The sequence below is a fragment of the Apteryx mantelli genome, chromosome 17, assembly GCF_036417845.1.
Source record: "Apteryx mantelli isolate bAptMan1 chromosome 17, bAptMan1.hap1, whole genome shotgun sequence".
Taxonomy (NCBI): Eukaryota; Metazoa; Chordata; class Aves; order Apterygiformes; family Apterygidae; genus Apteryx; species Apteryx mantelli.
Window position 1 is genome coordinate 6,964,865 of NC_089994.1, and position 12,491 is coordinate 6,977,355.

Consider the following 12,491-nt stretch of genomic DNA (forward strand, 5'->3'; position numbering starts at 1 on the left):
TCGCAAAGACAACAGTGACAAAAATGAAATCTGTCTCCCTAGATATAAAAGGGGTCCCTTGAAAGTTGTTGAGAATTAAAATACATATCGTTTTTCCCACTACAGTTCACTGTAGTAGAAGTATGAAGTCTAACTTATCTTTACTTCTGCTGTGTTTTGCTCTACTCGTAGCTAAGTAATTTGTCTACTTTTCAAATAGGAGAAAGACTCCAGTCTATCAGCTGAAGGCTGTTTTACTCACAACAGAACTCATGACCACAATAAATTGCAATAAAGAAGAGAAAGACTAAGAAGAAAGTAGGTTTTGAGAGGTAAAAGATGAGTAAGAGAGACCAATCTCCAGTGCTGACCAAAAATGGAAATGGCAGCAATACTGAAATAGAAGCAGCATGAGAAAAAACTTCCCTTCATAGGTACATGAAATAAATCCCTCCTCAGGCTACTTTCTAAAAAAGGGGTTTCAGCAAGATCTCCGATTGTTCCTCCACCAGTCCTAGGATACAAGTCAACAGCCATCTGAGATAACAGAAGAGAGCATTTTGCACTAATCTGCAGAAGTCGAGATTGCCAGCCTGTAAAATTTCTGCTGTACTGAACATTAAGTTGACTTCCCTGTCTCAACTCATCATATTCTTCCAGGTTCCTTAACTAGGGTATAGTAGAAAATTGATTCATTTTCCTATCAAGTATCTAGATGCATACATATTTCATATGCACATGTACCTACTCACATCACTATTATCCCATTATTGCTGAGCACTTTAAAATTAATCTGATTCACTCCAGAACCGTATTGGGATTCAAAGCCCTCAGTCAAACAGAGGGACCAGGCTCGATCACTCACACATTGAGTGTGCAACGACAGCGTCCCACACACCTGCTCCAGTGCAAAAAGCCCCCCCTCACCAAGAACAATCTTCTGGTCCTATCTCTGTGGCATATCCAAGCTTAACTGCTTAAAGCAGCTGGAAAACAGGCTACTCCAACTTCTTCTCCCTCCCCCCCACCCCCAAAAAAAAGAGAAAATTAAGAAATGGCTGTTCCTGCCAAGCAAGCACTGAACACACTGCATTCCATTTCATTAAAACAATTACTCAGAAGCCAGCCAAGAATTACATAGAGCTTCCTCCCCGCACCACCCCCAGCCCCTTCCCTCCCGCCCAGCACACGCGGCGAGCGGCTTCCCAGCGCTGCAGAGCAGCACGGCAGCAGGGCAACGCCGCCCCGGCGAGAGCAGTGCCAGAGCACCGCCAGCCTCGCCGCCTAGTCCATCCCACGCGAGGGTTTTAAAAAGCCAGGCAGGGTAACCGGAGGAGCCCAGCAGAGCCAAATGCCCCAGAAGGCTGCTGCGTTTCACGCTACCCCGAGCGGCACCGTGGCGATCTGTTCGTGTAGTTCACTCCCTTGCGTTTGAGGGTAAACGAGCATCCAACATGTCGAGCCCGCAACCAGCCCTTACGGCAAGATGAATGATAACCCAAGGGCCCTCCTCGTCTCGTGCGACCCGGGCTCCTAAGCAGGCTCCCGAGGCAGAAGGCGCTGCAGGCGCCAGATTTAAGCAATTAAGAAGCAGGGGAGCAGCGTGCCAGAGCAGCTGTGCTTATCAGGCACTGCCCAAGGGAACCGCTCAGGACAGCCAAGCGGCAAAGCTCAGATGAAGCACCAGCAGGATAAATTGAAAGCTACGAGCGTAGGGTCATAAGAACCCGACTGACAAATTCATCCCAGCCTCCACACAGCCACTCCACAGCTCCCAGCCCGACTGACAGCTTGGAGTTCCTCGCATCTCACAGCCGAAATAAAAAGCAGCTTCTTCTGGCGGACGCCGCTCACCCACCCACAGCCCTGAGCTGGCCACTGATAAGAGATTTCATGACGTGGATGAAATGGCATTTCGCTCCCTCCCCCAGCGCTCCAGCTCTCTGCAGGGATCCTGGCTAACTGCTGGAGCTGCTCTCAGCCCAGCAGAACAGTTCCAGCTGTGGATCACGCTGCCTGCCCAGCTCGGCACGGCCCACGGGAAGTCTCCCGCATAAAACCATAGCGAACAAGAGGGAGAGCTGCAGTTCACAAGTGCTACGTCCAAGCACCTCACTGCTACGGGCCACCTCTGCCCAGAAGGGATGACGTGATAACAACGACACAGCCCCCAGTGACAAGGAAGGTACTGAGGAACGGGGAGCACCAGACCTAACTAACGGCCAAACGAGGCAGCCAAGAGGCCCAGGCAGGCCATCGTCGTACCCCAACCTGGGGGGCACGACTAACCTCAGCTGATGTGCAGCGAGCCTCAGGCTGTTTTGCCTGACCCGCTCGAAATCAGCGGCTCTGACACAAAATGCACTATTTCAGAGAGAAGCCTGGAGCTCGCTTAGAACCACGGAAGAGGATGGAACAGGGGGTATTAACCCCTAATCCATGGCAACTCATTTACAGCCCTCCTGCCTGTGACCTTTTCTACTTCCAGCTTTCTTTACCCCTCCCACTCTTAGAAAAAAAATCAGCCTAACCACAGTCCATAACCACCATACGCTCTCCTATAAGCAGGAAGTGAAATTCTCTGCTTGTCTTGCTCTTCAGGGATGGAAATAATGTAGGAGCCTATCAGGGGTCTAGACAGACACAGGATTAATTCTGTCTGCCAGCTCAATTTTGTGACACGAATATGGGTTCGGTTTATTCCTGGAGACCCCACAGAGCCTGATTTAACGCTGAGCCATTTAAAGCACAACTCCCCATGCAAAGTGTCATTCAGAAAGTTTATTCCCTAGAGCAGCATTTACCTTTTTGGCTGTTCTTATTTCCACTTCATTTGCAAACTGTTAGAAGTTTAAACAAGTACAACAAACAGTAAAACACCAGAAATCAAGTCGCACACTACTGCATGCCGTCAGCCAGACCCACTCACTAGCTTGCCCAAAGTCCTCTATACAAAACTTACGTATGATAATAAGAACATTGTGAGAAGTGACAAGACAAACTGCATTTGAAGATTCAAACTACCACATCATTTAAATAACAAACTAAACTTGCTCTTAGCGTAGGGGAAGTCCAGCACAGAGAAAAAGCAGCCAAACAATAACAATAAAGGCTGCCTCCCCTTGTGGCCTGCCCTAAGTTCTCTTGGCTTCATAGCTTATGTTCCACAGAAGTAGTTGTCTCAAACTGGCAAGATAAATTTGCCGTGTAAATTCAGAATAATTACTGCCCGCTACAAGAAAAAGCTGCATTTGTATGAGAAAAAAAAAAAAAAAAAACATACCAGACTCCTAAAGAGCACAGACACAGAACCTCAGGGACTCCAGCTCCTACAACTGCAACACCGTAAACACCAAACTTGTTCCGACTCCAGCTGCCACTTCTATTTAGGTTAGTTCATTAGGACCTAAAAACATCCCTCAGAAGAAGTGTCTCAATGCTCCAGAACCCTACCACAGGAAAGAAAGCGTGGATTTTAACACCAGTCAATCAATCAAGAGAGACTGTCTCCAGACAGTTGGCTCCTGCTGCTCTGGGGCCATTTGCAATGAGAATAAGCACAAATGGGAAAAATAACTGAGAAGCATGAGAAAGTCATTGCCCACCTCCTATTTTTACAGTACATCTTTAGCACATGACATTTTTTGAATGATTTCATGATGCTCTGTGGTAAGTGAAAGACTAGAGTAGAAACTACTGAGGGGAACTTGGAAGGGAAAGGGAATCTTTTCTCCCTACTCACAGCCTGACATAACAGAGGATGAAGAAAGGATGAGCAATCAGAAAGGCAGAGAGGGAACATATCCAGGGCTGAGAAGAGGAAAATAAAAGCTTATAAATCTAATTCCAACTTGCCATCGCCTTGTTCCAGTGAAAGTGACGGGAGAAGCTTGAAAGAGTTACTATTCTGAGATCTTCAGCTGGAAGCTATTTCAGAAACACAAAGATCTTAGTAAACATTAACCACACTTCGCAGGTAAGGAACTATTATCCCTGTTTTACAGATGGAGAAACAATATGCCCAAAGCCAGAGCAAGTTTTTGAAACTGTGGATAAATGGTTACTTTATGCCAGATTAAACATAAACCACAGCCAAAAAAGTGGCCTCACGCACATCTCATGCCACGGTCCGTGCCCTTGTGCCAGGACTAGGATTTGTGCAAACACATGGTGAACCAGATCAAGGAGCTGATCTGGCTGAAAACAAACCAACTAAAAATATATATATATATATATATATATATATATAGTTTTCAGAGGAATCAGTTTGCTGATCCAGCTAACCACACAATTGTTATTGCAGACACAAGGAAGGGAGATGGGAAAAACCACCCTTTAAAGCAGCCCACACTCCCTGTTTCTACCTTGCACTGGATCTAGTTAGCTTGCCACAGGGTGAGACAGTTCAGCTTACAGATCCCATGGCGAATAATTTGTTCAATTTGGGAGATGGGACCAATTTGCCAACCGATCCAGCAATTTGAACCAACCCACTCCGGAGCCAGATACTAAGAAAGGAAGCAGCAAGCACACGAGAGAAGGGGCAGCAGGAATCACCATTTTGGGCTGCAACCTGCAATTAATCTGGATTGGACGCATGGTGAGATTTTACAAACAGTGAAGCAAGAACAGGACCCAGAGGCCTCCACAATTCCCTGTCTAGCACTTTAAAATATAATAGCCTAGTAGTCATGAAATCCTGTACTTCAAGGACATGTTATTAAACCCTAAGTCAGTTAGGACAAGCTACAGAGAGCAAGAAACTCATCCCCTAAACCTCATCATCTTCTCACATCCTGGGGAGGCTTCCCACAGACAATGTCTCACTTTCAAGCAGCTGAAGCAGAAGAGCATCTTCATTACCAACTTCCACATCGGACAGAAAGGGACACAGAAGCTCAGCACACAAAGGAGGGAGGAGTAGCCCGAGACGCAGAGCAGGAAACCGGGACCCGAGATTCTCTCTGCTCACGCTGATTTTCCACCAGCGTAACACTGCTGAATTCAGAATTTGTTCTGGCTTTCCCCAAAGCCGAGTAGATTCTGGGCATCAAAACTAAGGCATTAGTCCAATTCTAACAGATCTGTTTTGTGGCCATGGACAAGTTATCTCCCCCCCTCTCTACCCTCAAACTTTCTAAATCTGCCTGTAGGAAATAAATGCATGCAAGTACAAAAGATTACACATGTCCATTGCTGCAATACAGAACCAGTGAAGTAAGGCCTATTTTTCTCTAGTGCAATGCACATTACTGTGTAAAATCTTAATGTTAAGCTATATCAGCTTAGTTGCACAGATTTAATTTAGGAATGTATATAGGCCTTAAGAGTAGATAAGAAAAACAACCCTGATCTAACTAGAAGTGCATTGTTATTACTTGTTCTGCTGCCAGAATTGAAAACCGTGTCCGTCATTGCTGGAGTTTCACAACTTGTTTCACATGATAAATACAACTCAAGGGGAAAAGGGATGAGGAACAAAAGGTCTGCAGAAACTGAAGTATTCTGATTTCCCAGGAAAGCAAGAACTAGCAGAGCAACAGAATTAAACAACATCTACGAGAAGTTACCCATTTCTTTCTCTAGTGGTAGAGATGGTGTCAGAGGACCCATTTCAACCAGGAGGGCAGCTGAGCACTTGGGGTAAGTTGACCTCTCCCAGTTCGGGACAAAGGAGCTAAAGACAGCGCAGAGTCCAGACTTTCCATGGAAATAGAGCAGTAAGAAAAGAAGCCTCTCTCTGCGTCGCACACTGCTTGAGGCAGAGGACTCCCTGTCTGAGTTGCCCAGGACAATAAAGTCCCTGTTTCACGAGGGGTCAGAAGAGCGAAGAAGCTGAAACAAGTCAGAACCCCATTGTGCAGAGCATTAGTTCTGTTTACAGTCTTCTCGCCCAGCAGCGGGAATGACTCAGAAACCTGAGACAGTAGAAAGCCAAGGGACCAAATTACTTTACCAACGTTTCCCCCCCCCAGTACCATTTCCTGGGCGTAGCTGACCATGAGCAATTTCAAACTAAGTGTTCAGCCACTTAAGACCAAAACCCCACTACATACGACTACCAGATTGAAGGAATTGAGTCAGGCAGGCAGACATCACCTCCAAAAGAGAGACGGACAGCGTAGCCCTAGAGAGCACAGCAACCTTCCAAATGCTTGGAGAGATGACAGATGGAAACACATGTACCTCTCGCTAGGCTCCCATGAAAAATCAGTGGCAAGACTGCTCTCTTTTAAGTCAATTTTGAGAGGATTAAGCCCTGAAGAGATGGCGGAAGAAATTTGCTAAAACAGAGGAAAACAACTTTTAAAATAAAATCTCTTGTGTCACTGAATCTTTGTGCCCCGAATTTTAAGCTAGGTTGCTAGACAAGCCTTCTTCAAAAGAAAAATCCTTCTCGGAGCAAGCAAGCACACCTAAAAGAGGCTTACAGTCTAGTTTACATGCACAGCCAAAACACTGCTATAAATACATTCTTACTAATAACAAAAACAACTTTTTTGTAAAACATCTTTTACAAGCTCTAGTGAATGCTGTTTTGTTTTTGATTTTGATTTTTAAGTCTTAAAAAAAAAAAAATAACTAAGCAGTAGAGAACCAAGAATTTTAAAGCCACCAAAAAAAAAAAAAGCTTCTAAAAAGGCCATTTCTGTTTGGAGTTACCAAAGCCCTCAAAAAACAAAACAACAAAAGTAAAACACAAAGCTTAGCAAATATTTCACAGAAGCATTTGCAAACAACTCATTTCAGAAAAAAAAAGTTTCTGAAGCTGTAAAATCCTTTCCAGTCCTTTGAAACCTATATATTACAGCATTCTGCTAGCTCTTGAAAACTAAAGTGACTAAATTTACAGAAGTGAAATTAACCTTTTTACCTACACAGAACAGAACACTAACCATATGCAGTAAACAGTTACACAAACCTAAAAACAAGTATGGGAAATTAGTTTAAAAAAAAATAATAGACTGAAGGCCTTTTCTTGTTTTTATTAAAAGACAAAAATGAGAATTCAGTTCTTTGAAGTCATAAAAACACTGGAACTCACAAGCAAGCAGCATCCAGCACTAGCCAAACTGCAGCAAATTTAGTTTCCTTTCTCCTACTTATCCTGCCACACAAATAATACGTGACACTTTACATGAACAAAGCGTCTTCCTCCACAACCAGCAGATCCCAATGAACTGGTCACAGACATCTCTCTCAAGCATGGCGACACCACAAAACCAAGAGGAATTCAACATCCTCATTCAATACCTCAAACACTCTGCAGCAAATACACATGCTTGGTCACTCGCGTGCTGGGAGCACAGCACGTAACAAGGCGCTGTGGCTTGGGGATCCCCAGAAGGAAGGGGGTGATACCCTCCAAAGTCAGAATTTCCCCTCTTTAGGGCTCAATTTTATTCTCTGTGCCAATTTACGACACTGCAGAACGACAAACTCATTCAGCAAGCTTCCTGTCAAACTCCAAGCACATCCGCAAGATATGCTTCCTTAGAGAGATTTGAGGAAGGCAATCTGGAGGAGCCTGGTCAGCTGCTCAAACCCCTCACCTCCTCCTCCTCCTCCTCCCTTCCCACCATGTGCTATTTGGGTTTGTTAGAGGGCCCGTCACCGCACAACCCGCACGGCGGCGGCGGCTCCCTGCTCGCCACGGTGCGCGAGTTACGCCTGCAGAGCTCTTAAACAGCTTCCTGCATGGACTGTGCATTGTAAAATCATTTCTTCACCACTGTGGGGGGAAGGAACAAAGCTTTTCCTGCTCCAAATAAACTCCAGGAACAACACAAGTCCATTCTCATAGGTGTTTCATAACCTCTCCAGCACAAGCAGCGTGAAAGCTAGCTCCTGCATCTCCACCTTCAGCGCACAAGCACGCACTGATCAGCGCTCCGTTAGCCTGGGCCTCTGGAAGGGAGAGGAACAGCTAAACGATTTTTGATAAATTCAAGGAGTCAAGAACAGAGACATCAATAGCTTCTGTGAGGTGGCCCCTCATGCCCAGCAAGGTCTATCAGTCACTCAGTGTTTCTGCACCACACTTTGGAAGCATGGCGTAGAAATATCTCAACTAATTTTACACGGCATCAGCTCCGAACCCACAAGGCATGTCAGCTCAGGCTCAACGCTGAGCTGCTTCTGGACCAAAACTGGGCCTGGAAACAGCAGAGCTATGTCCACCTGGCATTGTGCCTGAACCAACAAGCCCTGCTGGTCCGGCTCGATTCTGGACAGAGCCAGCTCAGACATCTGTATCCATGGCACAGTTAATCCACAACTCGGATAATCCACCCATAGATAAAGAGGAAAGAAAAACAAACAACTCTCACTTCAGTTCAAAAGTTTGACTTATTTCAGTGGAGTTATATCAGCACAGCAACGTTCCCTTCTTCATGCATCCCAAGGTGAGGGGTTTTAAGGAAAGAAAAAAAGTTTGGGGGCTAACTATGATTTGCAGAGGGAAAGTAAATGGTTTGGTCTTCTACGATGAACTCCACAGAGCAGAGAAGACAGGCTTAGACAGAGAAAGGGGTCTACTTTGTTGTTCAACTTCACCGTTAGATAACCAGATCTTGTCCACTCAAACACTCCACACCCAAATTGAGAAAGACCTGGCGTAATTACAACTTGATGAAATCCAAGTTGCTGAGACAAAAAGTTACACTTTAAAAATCAGATTAAAACTTTAACTTCCGGTTGTGTTAACATGTTTAACACCTATGGAGAACACGAGAGAAGAAATCAGACGCAACTTTACTTTTTTTTTTTTTGTCCAGACTTTCTTTGCAGTTCACCTCTAATCCTCCTAGAGAGGAAGGGAAAAGCGTGTGGGAACAGCAGCAGCCCAGCCGGCCAGCTGGAAAGTCACCCTGCTCGCGTGGATCTGAGGAAGGCAGCCCCGCGGCAGAGCTCCCGGCGCGGCTGCAGCGCCCGGCGCGGCGACGCCTGCTCGGCGCTGCCGCCCCGCTCCGTCCCGCCCCGCTCCGCTCCGCTCCCCCCGCAGGGCCGCGGCGAGGCTCCGCGGCGCCGGGCGAGCCCCGCTCCGGCCAGCGCGCCAGGCCCCGGGAGGGGCGCAGGCAAACGGAGACGCAGCTGCCCCCGTCTGAAGAAAGCGCAGCCGCGAGGGGAAACGGGAACGACGCTCGCCCGTCCGCCCCACCGGCTGCTCCCACCGCGGCGACGGGCGAGGCTCCTCCCCGAGGCTGCGGCCGCCGCTGCGCGCCGGGACCCGCTCGAGCCGGGCGGGCGGTAACGGACCGCGGCCGCCGCCGGGCGCCCGGTGTGAGCAGCCGCGGGAGCGGGACGCGCCGCCCCCCGCGGCACCGGGGCTCGGGCGGACGCGGCCCTCGGGCCCCGCCGGGGACCGGCTGCGCGACGCCCCCCCGCCGCGGCGCCGGGTTGGGGAACGGAGCGCCCCGCGGAGCCGCCCCCGAGACCCGGGGCGCGGAGGGGGCGCTGGGCCGGCGCCGCTCCCGGGGGAGGCGGCAGGGCTCGAGCCGGAGGGGCGAAGCCGCGGGGGGGGGGGGGGGGGTGGCGGCGGCGACTCACCCAGGTCGTCCATGGCGGTGCCGCTGCTGCCGCCGCCGCCGCCGCCTCAGCGCCCGCCGCCGCCTCAGCGCCTCGCAACTTTCCCGGCCGCGCGCGCCCGCCCCGCCCCGCCCCCCGCGGCCACGCGCCCGCCCCGCCCCCGCGGGCGCCCCCCGCCCCCTGGCGGCGCGAGCCGCAACGGCGCCGCCGCGCGGCCCCCGTGAGGCGTCGCGTCGCGTTCGGGGCCCCCTCAGGCGCCGCTGCCGCCCCCGCGGGAGCCCGCGGCGGGTTTCGCCCTTCCCCGGCCGCTCCCGCCCGCCGCCCCTCCCGTGACGCCCCGCGAGGCGCTTTCTCGCCGCCGTTTCTGTCCCCTCAGGCCGTGACTAAACCCGCTGCCGCGCAGCAAGCGGGGCCCGGCCTGGCCACGGCGCCCCGGCCATCGCGTCCCCGCGGCGACAGAAGCGGCTGCTGCCCCGGCCTGGCCGGCGACAGAAGCGGCTGCTAATCTGGTGGGAGATATCCCCAAAACTATCAGCGTGGGAACGGCGGAGAACGCAGGAAACGTGACGCTTGTGGCACCTTTTTTTTTTTTTTTGAGGAAAAAAAATCACCACCACGTCAGCGGCTGCTCCCAGCCGGGACAGCACAGGGCCTGGCAGCTGCTCTCGGCTACGGGACTGTATTTTCACAGAGACCCGGAGGTCAGCTGCGGTATTTTTCACGCTCGAGGCACAAACACACCCCGTTTCCCCAGCTAACACAGTCCCACAGACATGGTCATTCCCTGCGTTAAGAAACGCCGCAGCGAGCACCGGCACGAGGGGGCACAGAAACATCCTCTCCCTGCACCCCGCCGGTGCTCGCAAATAATCCACAGCTTCCAGGAAATTCAGCCCAGGCTTTACTCCAACTCTGGTATTTCTCAGAGAATGGCAGCCTGGTGGAGGTCTAAGTATAATATAAATCTAAACACAGATTTTTACCACGTCCTTCATTATCAACGCCCAAATTTAAAACACTATGTGAAGGAACTGCTACACTGCATTTTATCAAAATCTGTCACTGGCTTTTTCATTATTTTATGATGACTTGAGGATGTGCATCCTCAGGGAAGAAGCATGAGCCCCGGCATTGCCCTTACTGCTGGTAGCACGGGGGACCTGAGCTAATCAGAAACATGTCCTTCATCTCCAGAGCCATCAAGGCCTTTCCTGGGATCTGTAGGTTGCTTCCAGCAACAAGTGACAGGCATCTGTCCTGGCTCGTGTCATATTTGACCTCTGCAGACTAACGTGTCGGCTGTGCTGTGCTGGTAGTGTGGCCCGGTGCACACTCCCGCTTCCTACAGATCCTTCGGTAGCCTAGAAGTGAGTGCAAAATGCTGGGTTTGATCAAGAAAGCAGCCTCCTCAGCCTCAGGGCTGACGTGAGCATGGCATCGCCCCAGCTGGGGCTGCACCCCAAGAAATAGGTTGTGTCCAAGCTGCTGCATGTAGAAGAAAGCAGCTCTGCCCCTAAGGCTGTGCCCTATGGCTCGGCAGGGCTACGAAGGGCCCAGGGAGGTGGAAAGGCAAAGCTGCCATGCAGGGATACAGTCCTAGGCAGTATGGCTTTAAAACCGGCCTTATCCTCACTGCACTCAAGTCACCGCCGGCTGCTGTCCATAACTGAATTCCTCTTCACACACCAACATTTCTTACCTAAAATTGGTGGTGTGTAACCCTCCAATAACTGCCCAAGGAGTAGAGGCAGGTTAAAACTCAAGCTGCTAAGGCAGCTGCTCAGCAGTATGGGCACAAGCTAAATTCACCCAAACGCTGTTCACCCTCTCCTGTCTGTCCTTAATGCTCTGCAGCTCCCATTTTCTTGCGATCTACCTGCTCCCTGCCTCTGACACTCTCACTGACTCACAAATGCCTGCTTGCTGCTGGAGCCCCGGTCACGTGCAGCTGCAGCACCAGCGGCTGCAGCTCCCCGGGGACAGCCGCCTCCAGCGAACTCTTCCCCATGGGAGCAGCGATGCTGAGAGCAGCCGTGTCCCTCACGGCCAGTGCCACTGGGAAGCACCGAGGAACAAAGTCTGGAGTGATCCCTCGAGGCAGGTGCTGCAGTGAGAGAAATGCAGTGGGTTTCCTCACCTATGACTAATGCACATTCTGACTCTACCGAATCATTATGTTTCACAGATAAGAAATTATTATCCCTATTTCCCAGATGGGAAACGGGGCCAGGAGCTGGAAACACTGCAGACCATGAGTCAATGCCAGTTTAAGGTTGGGCTTCAGGACTTCCTGGCTCTGCACACCCAAGCCTTCAGACTACGTACTTGAGGCCTCTTTCCCCTTCGCCAACGCATCGCAAACCCTGTATGGACCAGCTCCACAGCGAAAAGGTAGCCCACCCACCGACCTTCCCGTGCCGGGCACTCAGCAGAGGCTGGGGTGTTCCCTGCCCACCTGTCCGCTCAAGGACAGTAACGTCAGACTGACTGCCAAATGCAGGAACCATCCAAGCTTATTTCGCTAGCGGTATTACGAAAAGCATCCTTACCTGCAGCAGGCTGAATCTATGTCAGAGAAGAGCAGCTACAAAGCTACACTGACCTGCAAGGCACATTCAGGGCTCACCTGTGTGCTTTCCACAGTGACCTGAAACTGCAAAGCGAGGAGAACGCCTTCCTTGCAGCCTGCGTCCTCTGTGCTGCACCACAGGCACATCAGGCAAGGGGGATGTCGCTGTTTCTTCAGGTGAACACATGAAAGAAAACATCAGACATTAAGTCTAAATGCTTCCTTTAGCTTAAGGAAATGGCAGTAAACCTAGACACACACACACACCCTTATCCCACAAATTCCACCCACTTCACGTTTGTCGGAAGATCTCTCATGGCAGAAGGAACAAACTGGGTTTCTAGCATACGACGTAGGACATGATTTAGTGCTGTAGAACAAAGGAACCACTCCAGCCTATTGTCACGGATACAGC

General features: G+C 50.2%; 1 protein-coding gene across 2 annotated transcripts in view; it reads right to left on the reverse strand.

The window, feature by feature from the left end:
• Nucleotides 1-12,291, reverse strand: part of PXN (paxillin) — a 51,258-nt gene extending 38,967 nt beyond the window's left edge. The window contains exon 1 of one of the 2 annotated variants that reach the window (XM_067306900.1): nt 12,134-12,291. In XM_067306900.1, coding sequence (XP_067163001.1) covers nt 12,134-12,275 — 142 coding nt within the window. In that variant the 5' untranslated portion in view covers nt 12,276-12,291. Of the gene's footprint in view, nt 1-9,528; nt 9,613-12,133 lie in introns of those variants that run through there. The other variant, XM_067306899.1, reaches the window with a different exon arrangement.
• Between the last annotated feature and the right edge of the window lie 200 nt (nt 12,292-12,491).